The 23,621-nt window shown below is 31.3% G+C and overlaps 1 protein-coding gene across 1 annotated transcript in view; it reads right to left on the bottom strand.

The window, feature by feature from the left end:
* Positions 1–3,650: 3,650 nt before the first annotated feature.
* The window catches only part of Smp_127450 (unnamed protein product), a gene marked incomplete at both ends in the record, with an annotated part of 47,543 nt that continues 27,572 nt past the window's right edge, over positions 3,651–23,621 (bottom strand). Inside the window, 8 exons of the mRNA XM_018792024.1 lie at positions 3,651–3,957; positions 5,519–5,895; positions 8,225–8,590; positions 10,944–11,057; positions 15,846–15,979; positions 17,661–17,940; positions 18,808–19,128; positions 21,802–22,059. Coding sequence (XP_018644926.1) covers positions 3,651–3,957; positions 5,519–5,895; positions 8,225–8,590; positions 10,944–11,057; positions 15,846–15,979; positions 17,661–17,940; positions 18,808–19,128; positions 21,802–22,059 — 2,157 coding nt within the window. The remainder of the gene's footprint in view (positions 3,958–5,518; positions 5,896–8,224; positions 8,591–10,943; positions 11,058–15,845; positions 15,980–17,660; positions 17,941–18,807; positions 19,129–21,801; positions 22,060–23,621) is intronic.

The raw sequence follows: 23,621 nt of genomic DNA, 5'->3' as shown, positions 1-23,621 counted from the left end.
CATTTCAAATACGACAACTCTAAATTATGTGAATCAACAGTTTACTGCTGGCCACAACTGAATCCAGCTACTTATTTCCGATTCACAACGAACAGTACATTGTGATCTTTGACATTACGTACAGAATAAAAAATAAAATCTTTTAGTAATGGAAATTTTGACTTTTACAGTTCACTTTCTCAACTGGTAAATTTTCAACACAACTGTTCTACTTCTAATTACGTCTTCAATGAAACAGTCCAAGTACGTCAAAACATTTGTACTAAGTCGACCAGAGAGGATTATAGTTATACTGGTTAGTTCACTATGATTATGACTCAGACATTCTAGCCTGCGATTCAGAACATATTGAAGACAAAATTTCGTAAATTGCCACCATATAACATTCTGTCCTAATTAACTGTTAACCTGATTCAGTAGATTCCCTTTTCGGTTAATTATTATTGATTCTGTAGTGCTTTATACGCTATGCTACGAAGGCGGTAGTCGAGTCACTTAAGTATCTACAGGTATCAATAAAAATATATTACAGACTGTCTTACTCTATGCATATCAGAATGATAATAAGTACTAAATATCAAAAGACGATTAGTGTATACAGTGTAGCCTGGCGTTTATGCATTTCTTGCAAGGATTTACTGACCGACATAGTACAAGTAGTACAGTTAACCATGTAAATAAAGTCAAAAAATGTGGAATAAATTTATATTTTGCAGTAATTGTGAATATGAGTAGAAATAAGGCTTTAATAAAGTGTGTAAACCTAAATTCATTATCCGATGACTAAATTTTTGCTATGATCTATAAAACTAGTTTGCCCGTGTTTTGTAGAATGAGTAAATAAGGATTATTAAGGTTAGGCATACGGTAATGAGGAAAGGTGGCACGTCAGTTGATGAGGAACTGGGTCGTCATCTATTGAAGTGGTAAGAACATGTGCCGCCTATGCCAAGTCACTGCCTTGCTGGATAAGGAATTCTCGATTGTCCAGCAGTACATTGGAGGAAACTCAGGGGCAATGAAACTAAGCACGGGAACAGTCCATAATGTCAGTGTTGGTGCAGACCACTTGATTGAGGTTCTCCTGATAACCGTGCTCATTGGTTGGATAGTCTTGGTGACATGACTGAGAATCACCCACAGTGACGCAGATCCATACACTTTCAATCTTCTCCCATGTCATGAATTTCAGTATTCCTTCATTCATACCTTTCCACCCTGTCTTTCTAAACCATATTCCCAAGGTTTTGTCTTTATCATTGCTGCTAGATCATTTCGATCTTTCTGATTATTTTCATCTCTTGATAATCTCGAATGGCAATATGGGTCAACACACATCTTCATTAAGCTTCATACTGATATCTGTTTATCATATAATTAATTGGTGAAGGTTATTGACATCGTTATCCTCTAGGAGAGTATGGTACAATCATACTGGTGATTGAAAAAATAGATAATGTGATTTTATTATTCCTGACATATTTGTGTGTAATAGATATGGGGATTGAAAGTTTTGAGAATTTTAACCTAGTTTTGAAATAGTAGGTTATCACCATTACACAACATCAGCCTCTGAATTATAAGGACAAACGATGACTAACGTCCCAACTATCTTTTCGTATTTGGCCTGAATTTCATCTTGTTTCTTTAGAAATTAGGCTGATTATAATAATGACTGAATAAGTTCCAATAATCCTGAAGGTGAATATAAGTTGAATGTCAAAAAAATGAAATATTGAGGAAGTATTATTAAGATATTGATGATCGCACTAACTATTTCCTCCTAGTTTATCAAAATAACTAGTTGAAATTTTTTGAAAATAGTTCCTTATTTTCGCCGTTTGTTTTTATTCAAAATTGGTTAGGATATTGAGAGCATTAGTTTCGAAAGTTTGATTTTCAGAGATATGTTCAGTGAGACTATATTTTGACTTCCTTCACATCCTAATTGGCTTCTTAGTTTTCAAAAAGATCGTTTGATTTTTTTAAACTTACCATTGGGTTACCTTAAACCCATAATAGTTCGGATTTGTCATTGTTGTAAATCCTTAACGTTATTTATGAGTTTATGAGATTCTATGAAGTTACAATAGAATTGTAATGGCTTAAATTGATATGAACCTTTTAAGTTGTATTAACATGCTATTCATAACTTATCAGGATAATTAAAATGTATGGATGTTATAGTATTTTATATTGTATCCAAATAAAGGGAATAGTGGTCCGATTATCATAATACGTAAGTTACACATAAACGTTCTCTATATAACATTGAAATTACCAATAATGGTTCAAAGGAACATTTACATAATATTCTATTCATAGTTTCATGTATCGTATGACCACAATATAAGATAAATCAGAAAACGTTATTCTATGTAAGGAAATATCTTTTCCCTGACTTCTAGAAATATGTCTATGGTTTCATATGAAATTCTAGTAGTCGGTACCTGATATTATATATATATATATATATATATATATATATATATCACTTGTTCCATATAAGTATTATCCAATAAAATACTGAAGCTTCGGCATTTCAATGATATGAGTACTATCGCAAAATATGTGTAATGAAAATGACGAGCATGCATCAGTCATCTAGAAGAATAGGGAGAATCTTAGAAATCGACGAATCGGTCGTTAGGAAACGTAAATTCAATAGAGGAAGATGTGTTAAAAAAGACTGAATAAGTAGAACATCCTTAAGTGTACTTAGCAGCTCCTTAGTATACATGATAGATCATCTCGAATGGACACTTTCAGCGCATGACTGGCAGGCTATATCGATGACACCAGTTATATATCACTTGTTTCATATAAGTACTATCCACTAAAATACTAAAAATTTATTTGCATTTTATTGTTATTTTTATTGTTACTGTAATCACCAATATCTAGAAAATCGTGACTACAATGATTAATTAAGAGAATGATAATAGTTAATTGTTTGTTATAAATGATCAATCATATAAACCAATTGAAGTAATTACATATTTCTGTTATGAATCACAATTCATGTGATTGTTTTTTTTTCTTCGAAATAAAAGTTTTTTTTGTTTTTCCGAAAGAAACGTACATCCAGTAAAGGAAAGAATAAGCACACACACATACATTTATGTATATGTATATATACTGTTTACCTGAATAATGTCATCATTGTTGTATGCAGTCAACAACAGCATTGAATTATATTATGAAGTAATTAAAAGAGAGCTATATATTCAGAGAAAAGTATGAAATATTTAAGGATTGAATGTTGCTATGGATACACACACATATATATACCCATAAAGTAAATGTAAAATATGTCTGAGTAGCTTGAAGTTATTATATTTTACTTGATCTGAAAAAATATAATAATAATCGATATCTGTGTTTTATGATGAATGTAGCTTGGTAAATAAAAGGGGATCATTTACAACATTCATATTAAATCTATCATTAAAATCAGACTATGTACTGTCTTAAAATATAATCGGAGATTTTTTTATTTTTTCAGATGACATAACATTTTCTTCAAGGAAGAATCAATTATCATTTATTCTTAATGGGCATTATGAATGTATTTACAGGTTGAATCGATATTTCTTTTTTTTATTATTTATATTCTACATTAGTAATGATTACTATATATGTATTTGTTCTCATTGTTCGTTCTCTTTTTGTGTGTCACTGTCGTAAGATTCATGTTTTTCTTGAAATTCAGTTTGTAATGAATTCGTTGAAGATTTCAATCCATTTGATTTTAAATTCATTGAAGATTTACTTCTTGTACCATTTATGTTTATATGATTATTATCTGAACGAATTGTAGATTTTCGATGTATTCGACCAATATTTGATAGAACACTTTCTGATCGATATCTAGAATCTTTTAAAATTGGAGTACTTGGTTTATATTCTTTAGAATCATTTTTTAATAAATCATTTTCTGATTGACCAATTCTTAATCTAAAGAAGAATAAAAGGAAAAAACCCTTGTTGTTTTCTTTAATAAGTTGATTTTCTGTAAAATTAATTTCATTATGTCAAAAGATAACTAAGTCATGTCAAGAGGTAAAAACTCACTGGTTGAGATCTATCTGTTAATCTCACTTCAGTGTTCGAGGTCTTATTCAAAATGGTTGTTAATTGGTTGCAGTACTATGAAGTTATTCATTCCTCATATTTTAAATTATAAGTTTATACTTTACACGCTTCATAGTTGTAAATCATAGACTGATTTCATTTAAGTAACCCCAAAAAACACGGAAACATTGGGGAAATATTTTGTTCATGTGTTAGAATAACAGCACACAACGGATGGTAGCCACACGATATTGCGAATTGACTGAAGCTAAAAATACAACTAGTTGGATGACAAAGCAATGATCTGAATATCAAATGCTCACTGTACAACCTGAAGGTTCTCTGTTTGTTCGCTGGTAGGTTCTGAATAATGCTATACCAGAAAATATATCTGTCTATTGTAACTTTGTTCTTAGTGATTGTCTAACTGAAATCAGTCTGTGATATAAGAACACAAACATCAATAATTTGCACAATTCACCACATGTCTTTTATATCTAACTTCAATTTAGATAATATCACCATAACTAATTTTTTTGATACTAATTTCCTCTGCCGATGAAAAATGTGAAGTTTTAGATAAATGCCCTTTTTTGTCAGACCCTACGTTCCTCATGATGGAATAAGTTGTATATATTTTATCAAATAAACACAACACATACGTTTAGGCATTACCGTATGAGACTTGGGATTCACTCAATAAACTCTTTTTATTAACATCAATTCAGGTTTGTAAAGATGTTCAGTTAAGCAATTGTCAGTCAATTTAATAGATGCTTCATAGATTGACATTTCAATTATACACATCATGTTACACGTTTCGGGAAATACTTAGTCAGTATATGTTTGTATGTATACAGAGTAATGGGTTTCTGCTTTCAAAATCATCATAACAAGGAAGTATAAAAAAATCAAAGACTGCATTGAGAAATAGAAAACCATATTTAACGTGCAAATATTTGTTGTTAAAGTAAAAAACAATTCGTTCGTTACTTTACTAAGTACCTAGTAAACATTATAAAACCTATTCGTTAGTCGCATACCTACTGGTTTTTGTAATATAAAAACAATGGCAACTATTGATATTTCTAGTGAATTCCTTATACAAACATGAATTGATCTCTCACTTCATATGATACTGAATAAATAAGTCATCCTAATTTTATTAATTACTTTTGCACTTAGTAAGACGATGATCAGTAGATTATTATATTTTATTTAGAAGTAATCAATTTCCTTGTTTATATTCCGGGTTTTATGGGTTGCCATTCGATCAAATACAATTACATCACAACTACAATTCATAGCGAAAATAATCTGATTGAATAGGTGTTTGCTCAGTTAGCTCAGAGAATGCGACACAACGAAAACATTATATATATATATATATATATATATATATATATATATATACTGACGAATATAAGGTATTTACTGAACTTACCTTTGTTTTACTAAATCATTACTTATGTCATTAATATTTTGTTTACTTTTTCTTTGGAACAAAATGACTTCTCTTTGATAACCATTGTCATCATCATCATAGTCTTCAGTTTCGTTTGGAATATCTAATATATTTAACCATTCATCTGCCATACGAGTTTTTGCTGCACGTCTTAATGAAGCTGTTTCACGTGAAGCACTTAGATCGGCTTTTGCACGCACTAATTCAGCATCTAAATCGATACTGCGACGTTCTAAACCAGAAATACGACTAGTGTAATGAATAACTTGATCCTCTAATTCATGAATTTTCCATTTTTGATGTTGATTTACACTTCGTAATTCCATTTCTGATGCTTGTGTCGTTTGCAATTCAACCTAATTATTTTTTTTAATTTTAGCATTAAAAAAACATTACATTATACGTTACTAATTTATTTAAAGATGAATCTGTTTTTAGTTCAAGAAAAGTAAAATGATAAAATGTCGAAAGCAATTTTGGTGATAATCAAATTCATGCGTAACATTGATACAATAAATCATTGAATGTTAATGCAAAAGTTGGTGAAAATTACAATTCTGGGCGAGACTATCATTTATGAACGAGCCAATCAGAAGTGAGGGAGTGATTTCAAGACCACGGTGCCTATTTCAATACTAAATGCTCACGTTCGATTGGTCTACAGCGGATTTCAAGGAGGACGTTATAGCTGTGCGGCTACAACAGATGGAATTACTAAGAAGTTCCTTTATTTGTGATAACGTTGTTCAGGTGACTGCATGACAATGGACAGTCTATTGTGATGATGTTGCATTTCGATTATATATATATTTGAGGAGAAAGTCTTCTAGAACGAGAACTTTTTTCGCTCGATCCCAATTGAGACTAAGGCAGATTATGGTGATTGTTGCATACTGGATAATAAAAAAACACCAGTAACACTGGCTGCAACCATTGTAGATGTTACTGAAGCTTCAGCAGTTCAATGATATGAGTACTATCGCAAAATATGTGTAATGAAAATGACGAGCATGCATCAGTCATCTAGAAGAATAGGGAGAATCTTAGAAATCGACGAATCGATCGTTAGAAAACTTAAATTCAATATGGGAAGATTTGTTAAAAGAGACTGGGTAAGTAGAACATCCTTAAGTGTACTTAGCAGCTCCTTGGTATATATGATAGATCATCTCAGATGGGATACTTTCAGCGCTTGACTGGCAGGCTATATCGATGACACCAGTTGTATGAGAGTATGCACACCCAGGTACCACAATATACACGGATGACTGGAGAACATATCGATGACTATCTAGACTCTGTTACGTTTACCATATCGCTTTACGCCACCACGGGATCATGCACTAATGATATAGAATCAATGTGGTCGAGGTTAAAAGAATTTTAGCTATCTTGTCATGGCTCCAGAGGTCAACTATTATGTAATCACATGGATGAGTCGCTGGTGTTATGAATTTCAATCTTCTATATAGGTCATATTGTAAGCACGGACATTCATCTTCTTATTCGATGGAAAGTGTTAGCTGGCTTAGTAGTAGGCTAGACGAAATCTAGTGGAGGCTACACAAAAACATCCCATTGTTCCATAAAGTTGTTAGCAATTGAACTAAGTAGTGTTGGTAGCCACCTCTTACTTGAATAAGATTCAAGAGATCAACCTGCTCAAGGGCCGAAGACATTAGATGTTAGAATTCCGAACCGATCACGATAGTGCTAGCGTATTCACTATCATTTTCTGAATCTTTAGTCTAAATATCACCTCGCAGTTTTGAGTACACCTAAACTATATTCTTCATATTTAGTTTTCTAAATATCATTGGTATTATAGATATTTCAATTTTTTACCATCCATGCTTTTAATTTTACCTATGTGTGTTGATGTAGTGTGGCAACGTGAACCGATGCACATTAGTGTAAGGTACCGAGTCTGTCATGACCAACCAAATAACATTGAATGATGAAATAGTGCAAGCTATCTTTTCCGTGTAAAAGTTCTAAAGGGTGTGAATCTGTAACTAATTGATGTGACCACATTCCAGACATTCAAACCTATCATTGAAATTTATACTTATAATCACTGGTTTCGAATTTACCGCTTGAGATATACTACTATTATATTTCAATTCCGTACGTGGGCTTATGAATTCAATTGTAACTTGGTTGACCTCAAAGTTTTTTGATAGTAAATGTTAGAGATTCAATGTCAATAATTCAGTAAGATGGTTACCAAGTATTATGAAATGAATATTCTAGATGTAAATGCAATTGGAAGTATATTTCTTAGACTAATAGTCTTCAGTTTAATTGAGAATCACTTAATAATATACTATGCGTTACAGTGTGGTATTGTGGATAAATCTAGAAAGTCAAAGCTGCAGTTTGTTTTATTTCAAATTGAAAAGCTGATAAATAAAAAATGAGATATTTTTTTAGAAACAAGTAATTTATCTCAACAGAGAAAATTTTCGGCATAAGTGAATATTTCTTGGTGGCATTACATTCTCCAAGCTACTCAAATTGAATCTTTCAAGCTCGTGAATACTACAATTCTACTCTGGTTTTGGTCGTTTGTGTTTATTTTGTAACTACTAGTTCTTATGGGAGTGTTTTTTATTTATATTAGTTTACTTTGATTCATGATCATATAGCTCCAATGGTAAATTAAAAATATTTCATCAAACTTACCTGTAATTGTTCTAGTTCCTCACGGACTCTTTCCAATTCAGCCTTAATATCTGAAATACGTGCTTCATTGTGTGCTTCTGTTTCACGTAAACGTGCTTGTAATTGACGTCGTTCAGCTGCATTTTCAGCTGTACTTCCAGCAAGTGCTTGTTTTACTTCTGTCAATTCTTTTCTCAAAATATCCCTTTCTGAACGTAATTCATCCATTTCGCGTAATTTGGCCATAGCCATTTCTCTATCAGCTGCAGCTCGACCTGTTATTGTAGCTGCTTGTCTAATCAATTCATCTCTTTCTGTTTCAAGTTGTGACATACGATGCATTTGAGCTGTACGTTCTCTATTCAGCATTTTTAGACGCAGTTCGGTCTAATTAAAGAAGAGATTAACCACTTTGATTAGTTAAAATCTCAAATGAAGAAATGTTCCATATCGGTTGATGTGTACTTTTTTAAAGTTATTTTATTTAAAAAAATATAAATAGTATTTAAATGAAAAGGTCATTTTTTGATAGAAACTGAACACGTCTTCAAAGTGCTTTTAATACAAAATTTATTGGTAATCAATAAGCTGACTACTTCTTAAGTTCTAAAAAATTTAATGAAAACAAGTTTTATCACTCAGTTACCAAGTTAACTGATTTTATTTTTATTGTGCACCTTAAAACAATAGTATTTAACAAAATCAATTTCAAATGCATTAATTTATTTCCAAATTAGAAGAAACAATATTAAGCAATAGCTACTGTAGTTCCATCATGTCGGCCTGGTATAATAGAAGACCTACGAAGGATCTTTAAGTTGCACAAAATTAGAGCTTTCTATAAACTAACAAACTCTGCGAGCTGTTTTATTTTAGACAAAAGAAAAAAGCTTTTCACTTGGGCAAGAACAGTGTCGACTGTGATGCTCTCTATATGTGCGAGTCAACTCGTAGAATTTTGACTTGTACCAAGTAACATTTGAGCTACGCAAAAAGAACAAATATTCATGTAGAAATCAGGAATCTTTAAATATTCAACAACAGTATGTGCTATTTTTAACAGCCATGAAATCGACATTAACAATGTCAAAATAATATAGAAATGTTATTTTGACTATAAAGAAAGGCGAGTAACAGAAGCTTTTCATATTATGCTAAATCCTACTGCGCTCACTTGAATGAAAGTTTTAAATATCCGTCAACCTTGAAACGTTTATTCAAGTAGCCATATCTAATTGTGTTCATAGCTTGTCGCATGAACGCACATAAAAATTCAACTCGGTCCTTTCATATTACAGATTTTACATTTCTTAACATCCACCGATATACACATAAATACACAAGCAAGTCTCACATCATTTTGACCAAAATAACATAAAACTGACGTAACCAGACTTATCATTTGTTTGTACTTTATATTCTACTTTGTCCATCTGTACTGTTTAAAATTTTATTAATTTAATTTGGTTATTTGTTCATTCTCTGAAGAAGCAACTTACACGGAGTTGCGAAATGTCAGAAATTCAGTTTTCTACTCATTAAAATATTACAAATATATACTTATTTTATGATGTATTCATTTATTAATTGGTTAGACTATACTTGCTCAAACTACATAAATTCCAATTAAATGTCGTTGCAATTATTATTACCATAATTAAAGGTTAATTTCTAAAGTAAATTCATGTATAACTATGAGAATCTTTGTCATTTTTATGAGTAACTAATGATTGATATCTGTGACCTTTTAGAGTTTAGAACGAATGTATAATTCTGAGATGAAAATAATAATATGAATTTACATAACTACTACTTATTACTAAATATTAAAAGTAATCTCATTATTTTAAAATGTATTTTATGTATTTTAGGTATATCTCTGTTTATGTTTGTTAACAATGATAGAATTACGATTTAAGATTCATTTCATTACCACCGCTCAAAATGATGCAACATTGAAGTTGTTGTTTAATATGCTTATTTTATTGATTTAATTTATAGAAGTATTTATGTGTTATATTGAACATATGAGTAGAAGTCATTCAATCAGTAATGTCCAACTATGAAATTAGAATTGAATCTAAATGGTATTTTGTACAAATAGATAGTTGGTTATGAATTTTATCATATAGTGGAACTATAAGAATCGATATCAAATAAGAAAAATAACTCTGAGTGGTAAACTCTATAAAGATAATGTTGATGTATAACATTTTCACGGACTTTAAACATTCGACGCCATGCACTCCCTCTTTTACTAAATTGACTACTTTAACATTAAGCTGTGTGTTTGTATACCCGTCCAAACATAAACGATTCGGATAAATGTATCGATTGTTCGTTGATAATCAGTAACATGGTATTTTGTCACGTCGATAAAATAACATTTTCGTTGTTATGTTGAATTTTCGAGTGCCTATGTACATATAATTAATGAAGAGACGTTACAATAAATGAGTTTCATAAGTTATCAATGAAAATGTTGAAGAAACATGTTCGTCTATATAATCCGATCATATTGTTATCGGGATAGCTTGAGTATAACGTGTTTCATTGTAACGGGATGAAGTTGTAAATTGGATTCTCCAACTCCACATTTTTTGATAATCCATTTTGATCAGTTTTAATCGATTTTTAATATTAATATTATCACCTTATATGTTTAATAAAATATTTCATATAAACTATTTCATTAAAGAAAACGACAAATTGGCACACACACACAGAAAAACATACTTACATCCTCTAATAATGAAGTAGCATTTTGTAGCTTTACATTTTGTATATCCAATTCCATACGCCATTGTTGTTTTTCCTTTTCTAATAAATTCACTTTTTCTTCTTTTTCTGTCAGCTTTATTTTGTTTTTTGAAAAGAAGAGACAATTAAGAAGTAAATCGTTAATACATCATTCTGTATAAAATGAACTTTTTGTTTATTACTTATATTATTAATTTGAGTAGCAAGGAGTGATATAGTTTTTTAACTATGATCGATTTCGCAGCTAGTTTATTCCAATTTAAGATTTTTTGACTGGGACTAAACTCAAAACTACACATGATAGAATCCAATGCAAAATGAGATTAATATCATAAAGGTACTAAATGGAATCTATATTACTGTTAGTGTGTTTCAATCAAAGAAAGTTATGTATCCCATATGTAAGTTTTTTTTGTTTTAACCTTTCTACTAGACTTGAAAATTGTAAAATTTAAAAAGTAAACCACAATGATCAAGCGAAACTTTGGTGATAATCCTTTGTATAATATAATATTCATGTATACTTCTTTTTCTGAACAGTCTAATAAATTCTTTCAATGTTAATTTCTACAGAAAAATAAACAATGGTATTGATTCCGAAGGACCAAGCTTGCAACTATTTTAACTAAATATACTTTAGGTATTCTGAAAACTTAACACTTCATTTTACTGACAATTGCTTTTTATTATTACCACAGGTCATCATACATCACCACTCAAAGTAACGTCGTACTGAATAGAACTTCGGAGATTCTCAACTTTAAGACATGTATTAATATAAAACTGACATTCTGAAAGACTGATACAGCTAAACAGAGAGTATTTTACTATGTAGGAATGACAGTACGCTTCAACCTGTTAAATGCTTTTCAAAATAAGAAATATTTCAGTGAAACAAGTTATTTATAACATTTAGGATCCACAAAGTTAATTGTTTTGAGGAAAGGTATTCTCTCTGTTGTTAATTCTGTGTTTTAAAAATAGACATAATGATAATCATCTTAGTGTTACGTTTTATTGTAATGGTATTTGATTGTTTCGTGTTTTTTTTTCCATAGACAATCTTTGAAGCGTACAAGATGACTGTTCTATTGTAGAAATGTTTATTCATGTATTGATTATAGAAAAACAGGCCACTGAGTTTTAAGCAGAAAATGCTTAGTTCTAGACTCAAACTTAATTAAATGTATATTCTTTTTAAGTGGACTTGATTTGATTGTTTCTTAAAGTGACTGTGATAAAAATACAATTGACAGATAAGATTTTGATTATTGTTAGTTAGTTAAGGTATTGTGACTATCACGAAAGCTTTATTTATCGACTAATCATCTCTAATTTTTTTTCTTGTTAGCGTTTTTTAGCGAGTTGGTTTTCTACGGGGTGGGGTCGCTAACCCCATGCCCAACCCTCCTCCTTTATCCGAGCTTGGGACAGGCAGTAGCCCACGGGGGAGCTACAGGCGTATTCGTTGGCCAGACACTATCAGCAACAACCTACTGTGGGAGAGAACAAACCAGATTTCAGCCGAAGAAGAAATCAGGAAGAAGCGCTGCAAGTTGATAGGACACACACTGAGGAAGTCACCCAAATGTGTCACAAGGCAAGCCCTCACATGAAATCCTCAAGGCCAAAGGAGAAGAGGAAGACCAAAGAACACATTACGCCGAGAAATGGAAACAGACATGGGAAGAATGAACAAAAATTGGATAGAACTAGAAAGGAATGCCCAGGAGAGAGTGGGTTGGAGAATGCTGGTCGGCGGCCTATGCTCCATTGGGAGTAACAGGCGTAAGTAAGTAATCATTTTCAAATTCATAAATAAATGAATGAGTATTAACCGACAAATGTGAGATTTATTCATTCAGGTATGGAAAATATCTGTCTGTCTAATTTTCAAAAATGTAAAATGAAAGGGAACTATCATCATTTCTAATACATTACTTGATATTTGATCAATTTCTCTTAAATGATGACATGTTTCAATGAAATGATTGTTTAGCTCATTTGAACTGACTGGTTCATTGAAGTAAACAAGTAGTTTATTTCATACAATCCTTTTTAAATATAATATTTTGATTGAAAGTATATTATTATTTGTTACCTCATACTGTTTGAGAACTGCTATAATTGTATCTTACAATAAAAAATTATCAGAAGGGGGGTTTAGTGGAGATTTTAGTAATTTTATAGTTGGAATCATGAGTCAATTGAAGCTAGACATCCAAATGTAACATCTAGAAAAATCAACAGTAAACGAATTGAATTAATTTCCATTCATTTTGTAAAATACCTAACACTATTGAATATCGTTGCCAAATAAAATTATATATTTTATTTCACTTGGTATTGTTCGCTTGAATCTTCACATTGATGTTTAGGACTGCAATTGATCAGTCTCTTATCGGAATATGTGCCTCGAAATTGCCTTAATTCACAAGCAATACAAGCGAAGATGGATATTGACTAGTAGTGGAATCCAGGACTCGCCTTTCCTTTTATTTGGGATTCATAGTAGTGGATGAACCTAATCGATTGTAGTCCTAAACATCAACAGGAAGATTCAATCAAACAATAGCAAGTGAATTTAAACTGCACCCCATTGCACAAGCAAGTGACTATCAAAACTCAATAGCTAAGTGAATAACGGGATGGCGTTTTGAAACAGACAGTACTGGGTTCGAGTCCCAGAGTGAACATCAACTCTGACATGCAGGTACATCCAGCTGACGAGTCCCGAATAGGACAAAACGTGCGTCCTGAATTCCACTACCAGCCACTATCTATCTTTGCTTACGTATTTTATTTTTATTCTATTCTTGGCTGGATATCGTATTCAATTTATTGCATTAAAGTGAAAAAATTTTTAAATTATGCTAATAATATTTGTAATGTTTCATATGATTATGATTTATTCGTCTAACGTTCAAGTAACTATATATGACTCATCCCTCTTTTTTACGAAAAAATAGTATCCATTTGGTTTTCCTTTTATGAAAAAAATATTAATTTTCTGTTAAATTCTTTAAGAAATAAAAATATTACTTTGATTTAGAAAAAAAATAAACGTGTGGTTAGTGATTGATAAATTACATTATTGATACAATTATAATCTTCAAATAAACACAATATATTTTTTAAAAATTTAATTTCAATAAAACTTTACTGAGGGTGAAGCCAAAAAATTAATAAAATAAATTGATTGTCATAAAGATACTTTGAGATATCTTTCATCTGGAAGACCTAAATTCAACTCTGTTAAACAGTTTTATATACTTCGGGGGGTGGGGGTGATCAATTTACTGTTTATTTCATAATTACAGAGTAATTTCGTAAAATATGATAATCATACATTAAATAAATAATTAGCACATCTTCCTTCAGTTATCGTTTACATACTCTATGATCTTTTCAATTCTGTTGTTACTACAATTACTCTCTGTTTCCTTTCCCGTTCTCTTCAATCGAATCTTCTCAATCTTCTGTTGGCAGATATCCCACTTCTGATCTATGTGACATACTACTTATATCTCTCAACATAAGTAACATAAACCACATATTTAGTATTAGTTTGTAGGTGAAAACTGACAAGAAAGCCTGAGTCGATGGTTTGAGGTATTTATTACGCATCATAAAGTATATCTTAATTATAAGGGGCAAATATTATTAGCATCGACACCACACAGTATCTGTCAAACGGTGCTATTTTAGTTTCGTTTGTATTTTCGTAGGACTGATATGTTTATACTGAATGATCACACGGTAGTGACGAATTTTATTTTTGTTCTATAAAGTATAAAATTCTGAAAATCGAAACCATTATCATTTTATAAGAGTAGATCTTTAGTACTTAGAAAACGATGTTTAGGAAACCAATGAGGTACAGGCTTTAGTAATTATCACTGTGAATCACAGGTGACATTAGATGTTCAATAGTCCTATATTTCGTTAACAAGCATTTGAAAAAAAAATCAGATAATCTCAAATGTGCCCTTTGCGATTCTTTCTTTCCTATCGCTTCTGGATACTTTTTATTCATCTTTTCAATGAAAGTTTTTGTATTGATCTCACACTATTTTCTAATAACACCTTTTCTCAATGTCAATAATGTAATGGATTTGTATTAAAATAAATAAATATGTCGCTGTACAACTCATTTGTTGGCTAAACAAAAGAACAGCAAAATACAATGAATAAAGTTGGATGCTCATCAGAATGATTTATTCAAGTCCCACGTGTATATAGAGACGAATATTGTAAAAAAAGATAGGCCAATTATTAACCATTAGCATACTTTCAAAATAAATGATTTTCAGTAAAAAAAAAGAATGAGTTTCTACATTTACGGTATCCCTATTTATGCAACCAATGACAATTTTTTTTTTGTGTTGATATATCTATATTCTACCAAGCATTTAATATTGAATAAAGCCATCAATAATAATATTCATTGTACAATTAATTGCAAACAGAGAGAATTCTCGATTAGGATGTTTGCTTAACCTAACCAGAGAACATATCAAAAAACTGCTTATTGAATTGACTGAAACTATATTTAGGCGTATATACTTTATAATAGAGAGATTGAAATTGATTTAGTTATATGGGTCATAGACACTCAATTTCAGAATTATTTTGTCTACGATTTACATAGGTAAAATAATCTTTGTGAATCCCAGAGTATTGGAGAGTTGTTTCATTCTGGCTTGTGACTTCTGAGTAATGACTCTGTATTTAATTAACACTATCTACGAATAAACCGAGTCTTATAGTTATATTGTTTTCTTGCTTGTTAATAAAAAGTGTATGTTTATTTTTTATGGAGATTTTATACAGGTGGTGGATATAATTATCTTATTTCAAGGAAAGAGAAAATATCACCTACTTGTCTTTGCATGGATAAAGGATCATTGTCAATACGATATTGGTCATATTCTTCCTGTAGTTGGTCTAAACTCCTCTTATAAAACATAGCATCAGCCCGTAATTTTGATTTGATTGATTCCCATTCTCTGGTTACTATTCAAGAATGAAGTTAATGTTAACAGTTAATTTATTGAGTAACTACTTATTATTAGACAAAAAAACGTGAAAGTTTGTTCAGGTCTACAGAAAAGTCTTGGATTATAGTACAGAGAATGTTGAATATTCCCACAGTCTTATATGTAGCGCGAGGGAGATACATCTTTTATTAAAAGTGTGAACATGTATTTCTGGGTTTCAGTCTAAACTCTTACCTCAAGGTTACTTATGTTTATGGGTAATTACTAAGTGTCAGATTTTAAATGACAGATTTCTTTCGAATTTTACAAGTTGATTGGTGATGGCATCTAGTTTTTGACAAATCGTTCAAACAGGTTAACCTATTGCATTTGACATCAGACACAAAAGTCTACGATATTTCATCAGTAGGGTTAGTGGTCATATTACGTTTCAAGACTAGTTGGAATGCATTGATAATTACCAGGTCACAAGTTGAGTATCTTGAATTAAACTAATCAGCCGTCCACATTTCACTAGTTTTGTTTGTAAATGGTTTAGATGAAAATGAATAGGTGGTAAATATTTCAATATAATATTTTGTACATCCTATTATCATACTTTCATCACTGTATCTAAAATAAACTAGAAGGGAATCAGCATCACTGATTCCGTTGATGGGCGATATCTCTTAGTATTATTTAACATCAGCTTTCTGTAGGTTACAACCATGACTCAATCATTAGATTTAACCTACTGAACTCGATTAAGTTGTTATGTATAAGACCTGAACGGTAGATTTGCAACAACGCCACGAACAAAAACACATGAAATAGATTTGTTTTCCCAAGACATGATGATGAAAATGCTATACAAGAGATAATAAATTTCCTTAAAGTTTAACTTTAGAGGTTCTAGTTACGAAGTTTATAAAACCTGATAGAACCTCCAGAGAAAAAAAACACTAAAGCACTTATTTTCTTTTCTTATGATGTACCACTTGAACGCTTGTTATTTCTATTATTAAAAGGGTGTATATTCAAAGTTTTTTAGAGTAAAGTGGTTAAATTGGAAAACAATACGGTGAGGTGAGGTAGGTAGTGCAAAGGAATACAGGAATACAATATCGATTTTATCCGGTCAGATATATTTAATTTGATGGGACAAGTTCCAAGTGAAGTGGTTCATTTGACTCAACTAATAATCTCCACTCCTAAGAAAAACTAACAATGATACAGATCTTATTTTAAGATAGAAAAATAATTATACTTTTACGAACTGAAAATTAATAAAGTATGTTTTTGAGCAACTAATTAGACCATCTATTTCGGTAAACTAGTTCAACTGATCAATTCTCAATAGAAATTTATAATAATACTATCTAACTAATACAATATGTTGCCGACCTCGGTTTTATCAGAATGAGAAGTGAGCAAACGATTATCACAGATGGTAAGTTAAATGATTTAGGAATTTATTATGATACTCATTTGTCAAATAAGTGAGTATTTGTTCTTCAATAAATTAAAACCATTTGAAATGGGACATTATCAAATGGTACTTAGTTAACTTAGTTATGATCTCAAAAACAGGAAAGAAAATATGTTCATAATAATTGCACAAATAAGAATTTTATCTCACTTTACATGAAGGAAACAACTAAGATTTATTGAAAAAGGAGATAAATCTGTTTCATTTAACTAGTCATAGATAAACTTACCTAAATCATCTTCTGGTTCATTGTATTCACGTAATTCAGCTAATTGTTGTTCCAATTCTTTATTTTGTTGTTCAAGTTTTGTACGCTTTCTTGATTCATCATCTAGAAGTTCTTGAACATCTTTTAATGTACGTTGATTAATCATTTCTTTCTTTACAAGTTCATCGTATTCATCTTGTATATGACGCAATTGTCTATCTAATATAGATATTTTATCATATAAACTAAAGTTTTCAGCTTCTAATTCTTCCCGATTTTCCGTTTCTTGTTTAACGATATCCTGATATCGAATAGAAAAGTAAAATCAGTTGACTATGAAATGAATATTTTTAACCATGAAATAACAGTTGGTATGTAAACCTATGGACGTATGAATTATCTTGATAATGATTTAAAGATTTATGCCTCTCTAGTAACTAAGGTAAATTGAAGTTTACTTTAATGGTATATAAAGAAAATCTCGAGGTAGCCATCAGGAAGGGATGAGTGGGGAAATTGTCTCAACCTCCGGGTCATTCTTTTTCAGTTTGTCGCTCACATATGCGCCATCTACAATAGTAGTACAGTTTTACTTTGGTAATGTCTATGATCATTATACATGAAAATATGCCATCCCACTGATGAGTTTCTTAGTTTAAATGTTCATCAAATACAGAGAAAGACTAAAGTGTAGAAATTCTTCCGTTTTATTACCAAAAACAAAACAGTAGTGCGACATATATTATGATCTGTAATTTCAGCAACAGAAAGGTTCATACATTCACTCAATGATTCCTCAACTAGGACATAGTTAAGAACTCTTACACTTTAGTTCCACTATCAAGAAATAAATTTTTAAAATTATTAGAACAGTTAATCAACAATGAATATTTCTCATTACTTGTAAATGCATCATATATGTGGAAGATTTCATTTATTTTCAACTATCAAGTCATTTCTTGCTATATCTAGTTACAAACTCATTGTACGTTGTAAACACCGAGCTATAAATATCCATACTCAATAAATAAGCTTTTCAAACTGTTATAATATTAAGATTTGAGTGTACTGCTATGTGGTCTGTTTATCTGCTAACAATTGGACTGAGTGAAATATTTAAAGAAATAGTCTATTACTGACATGGTTTTTAATAACGATCAAAACTTACTTCTGATTCAGTCAACTGTTTATGCATAAGTACCAGTTGTTTTTTCATTTCAGCTAATTGATATGATGTATTACTTCTTGGAGTTAAATCATTCACTTCCTCTCTAGATTGTGTTCTAGATGATCCAAAGAAATGTTGTGCTTGTTGTTGATTTAAATTTGTTTTACCAATTAGAATTGGTGAGTTCAATAAATCTAATGCACCTTGGGTATTACTATCAAGTTGTGAAGATACATCGGAATGTGATGATAAATATTCCCTGAGTTTAACAACTAAATCACGATGTGTAGCCAGTTCATTTTGTAGTTCAGTGATTAACTCCTATAAGAATATTTGAGAAATAAAATAATTATTATTTATATATTCGAATTACAAGTACAGTTCAGTTAAAATTTATTGTAATACTTAGCACATAGTATCATTTATGCTGTAAGATCAGCTTACAAGTAATGTTACTGAAAGATATTTCTAGTCAAAATATAGTTTATCGCAGATATTAAGCCCCCAAATACCCTAGTACGGCTGAGAGTGGAGAGAGCCCGCTCTCCATCTCGGAATGCTCTCAAATGACCACGCGTATATAGCCTCTGCCAGGGAAGTCCTACTCACTGCCTTCATGTGGCGGTGGTGTTGTTTACGAAATTGAAAGGACGAAAAGTGAATGTCCGGCGCTTTAACTGGGTTGGTGGACACGGAAAGTCCACCTGGGGGAGTTGGGAAACCCTGATTCCAAACTAATGGTGTACATGGGCTGCAGTATCCTGAGGGAACAAATGGTGTATGAATCAATCGCTGATCTCGGGCTACCATGGAACTGCATCTCTTCGCGATACCCCACTGCCTTGTGGATTAGACCTTTAGGTCAAAGGCTCCGGGCGTGGTTCCCTAAGAAAACCACCTGCTTCCGTTTGGGCACCTGGGCAGTATCGTAGCCCTCACACAAATCAAATGAGATTTGTGTGGCGCATATATATCTGGTGCCCCTTTGTACCAATATATATGTGTTTAAATAAATAAACAGATATTCGGCTTATCGAATCCACTTAAAACAGTTTGCATATCACAGTAATAAATATAATAATAATGACGTAATTGTATTGATTATTTTAGTGAAAAATGAAGTAATAAGCTCTTTCTTATATTTTATATAGTTGAAATCATGAGTTGATTGAAGCTAGACTACCATGGAAAACCTAGAAGCACTGTACAGCCGTTTCGTCCTATTATGAGACTCCTCGGCAGTGCGCACCCACGACCCCGCCCCGCGATATTCGAACCCAGGACCTATCAGTCTCGCGTGCGAGCACTTTCTTATATCAAAGATATGGACATTTTAGTTTAAACAATATTTTGGGTTTATTTGATATTGTAGTTTGAATGAATTTTAAACAGTCAATTCGTATATGTATAACTTTTAAATGTAAATAAATGAAATGTTGACAACTTTTTCTTTGTCAAAATAAAACAAACAAAATATGGTTTTTAAAATTGGACGATAATTGTACTTACTACTTCAACTACATCAGTGTATAAAATGTGAATTTAGTCCATTGTATTATATAATACTTACAAATTGTTAATAACAAAGCTGAATCAACTATAAAGTTACAGTGCGAATTTGATAATCTTTGTATGTCAATGAATGAACAATAGGTTAGATAATAGACCAAATAATATAACTTACATTATAGAACACTTTTGATAAGCATTAGATTCTTGGTCTTATTCAAATATAGACTTGTTACAATAAATGAGTACTATCATATTGATGATTTATTCAAGTCAGAAACTGAACTCTTTATCTTAATCCAGAAGTATAACGACCAGTGAACTGTTAATACAGTCATAAATAGTCAAATTACAGCAGGTCGGTCGCGGCCCGAATAGCTCAGTAGTAACGTCTCTGACTGTGAAGCTGGGTGACACGGGATGGAATCCGTCAGGGAGAATCAGTTCACTTAAGATTACGGGTACACCTTGCTGACGAGTGCCAAGTAGCATGAAACCCGAGTCCAGGGTTTCCTACTGACCACCTCCAACCACCATCTTATCTCAACATAGTGCACGCAGTGTCGAGCCACCTAGACTATTGGCCACATTGCAACTTGATCGATAGCATTCGATGATCACTAAAAAGGACTTGACACGCACGACATTGATCCCCATCCAGTGATCAATGAATTGAAATTACTAATTATTAGCTTTGAATCTAGCAATCAATGAGCCTGAAGAGATCAAGGTCAAGTCCATGCCTAAGCACATCAAAAATGGAGGAACAATAACGTTTACAGCCTCAATCTTCTGACAACATTTCAGCTGATACCATTTCAGAATGTAAACTATTAGTTAAGTCTAGTAGCTTCAAGAACTGTCGATTTGTATTTTACCTGAAAAATATGCCATGTCTGTCATCTACACGTTTATGACAATTGAATAAATTGATAACACAATGGTTTCTAAAGTATTTAAATACTGACAGCTGATATTAGTTGATACTAAGACATGCGAATTCGTCATTATTCATATAACAATCAAAATGAATGAATGCTTATAGCAAAGTAGCTCCAGTGGAATGATCAATTAAAATAATAAAAGGGCCTTTGTTAAAAAATAAATTGATATTCATTAGTCATTAGACAGCTCAATGATATTTCATTATTATTCTAATAAGAATGAAGTATTATCATACTGAATTATTAACTTATTGTTAATTGGATATAAATAAAAGCGGTGTATAGTAATAAGTACTCAATGAAGATGACCAAAAAGTGGATTTCATCTTGTCGAAAATCTATAAATCACTAAAGACAGTAATTTCCCCATACTCTTGATTTACTAAAGCTAAAGAATAGTTTTGCAAAATATGCAAAGAAGGATTAAGATTACAGAAAATCGATTAAAGACTATGGTTATGTATTCGATTGATCTTTCAAGAAATATCATTTGTGATGATATAGATTGTAAATATATCCATTAAAAAAATGTTCAGCTTACTTTTGTTTTCACGTCTTTTTCATCATTTTGGCCTTCTTCATTTTCATCATTACCAACTCCATTCGCTAATAATTTACTTCTTTGTTCTAATTGTTTACTTAATTGATTCACCATAATTTCAAGGTTACGTACATATGCTTTACCTTCAGCTTCCGTAGAATTCTTCTCTTCTAGTTCTGAGCTCAATCGTTCAACTTTACTAGATTCTAGAGCTAAAATATGTTGTAATTGCTCCACTCGTTCACCAAGAACACGAACCTAGAAAAAAAATAAGATGAGCGATGGTGTTATTTGTGATGGTTATTAGTAAATTTTATGACTAAATGAACAGATACTAAAGGTTAAAATATAATAAGTTGATTTCTATAATTTCATGAAGACTTGATATAGGAATTGTTACGTTTCATGGTAAATGATTCAGTATTATAGTCATCGGACTAATTTAAAACGGTCAACGTTCGAAGGTTCACTCTGAAGAGTTTTAAACGTGGATCAGTTAAATAATCAGTATTTGTTTATACATTGGATCGGCATAAATTCAAGGTCGAAACTGAAGTTATATTTATTTATCACTTTTTTAAAAATTGAACAACTAAAATGCGGTACATCCTCTTATGTTAAATATACTTGCTAGTGAGGAAAAAACATCAGAATTTGAACTTTTATTTGTGGAAAAGGCACCTAGCACACTAACAACACAGTATTACCCAAATTGATGCAACATTTTCCCGTAAAGTGAGGACTTAGTGAAGAGATTACGAAACAAGCTACAATTATAAGGTTAAACTTCAAAATGTTAAATATTATACAAATGTAATTATTGTACTAATTAATTAGTTTTCAAGGAATGTATATTCGTAACGAGATAATACTAAACAGAGAGTTAATTTATGCAACACATTAGGGAAGTTCTATTGTATCAAACACTGTGATGAATGTACAAAGTATGGAATACATAAATCATGGGAAACAACCATCTTGAGTTCGATCTCGACAAACCATGGAAAATTATTAAACTGGTTTTAAGCCTATAAATATATTTTTATCCCTATACTTTGGGGAAAGATCTAATTAGTTTGAATACAGTTATTGACATAAACCGCGAATTGTACGGTAAGTCGAATCAAAAGTGATATAAAAGCTTAAAGTTATAGATCATGTCTTATTTTGAATTGTTCGAAGTAAAAAACCTTAGAACATTAAAAAATAATTAGTATATTTGTAATATCCCAATGAGTAGAAAAATAAGATTTTCTGATGTTTCGTGACTCAATGTAAGCCACTTCTTCAGAGAATAAATAACCAAATTCACATTAATCCAAGTTCAAATAATACAACGGAACAACACGAATATTAGGTGATCAATCAAAAAACAGTTCTGAATAAATCAATGTCATATCATTTCATTTCGTTCAAAGTGATTCATAAGTGACATGTAGTAATTTTATTTGTATGTATGCATTGTTAATGATGAAAAATGTGTGACCTTTATAATGACAAAGGATAGAGTTTAATTTGTAATGTAATGGTGTGCAATTGTAAATAATATCAGACTAGGTGACTAAGATAGATAGTCCAAGTAGGATGTATGGTAAGGCCTTCCTTTCTATTGAGAGCTGTGGGATTAAGCATGATATGGAAAGCTTCAGTTACTCTCCTTTCCCAATGCTCAATTTATTCAAAATTATCAAATCAAAACTTGGCAATGATACCTACTTAGAACATTAATGTTGGCATACTTGTTTAGTTATCATTGTACTTTTTACAAGACCTGAAAGTTCTACATCCTAGGTCATGTGGTGTTATTACTGAGCAGCCAT

The sequence above is a fragment of the Schistosoma mansoni genome (genome assembly GCF_000237925.1).
Source record: "Schistosoma mansoni, WGS project CABG00000000 data, chromosome 1 unplaced supercontig 0010, strain Puerto Rico, whole genome shotgun sequence".
Taxonomy (NCBI): Eukaryota; Metazoa; Platyhelminthes; class Trematoda; order Strigeidida; family Schistosomatidae; genus Schistosoma; species Schistosoma mansoni.
The sequence above is the reverse complement of the archived record's forward strand: the minus strand, read 5'-3'. Positions and strand labels throughout refer to the sequence as shown.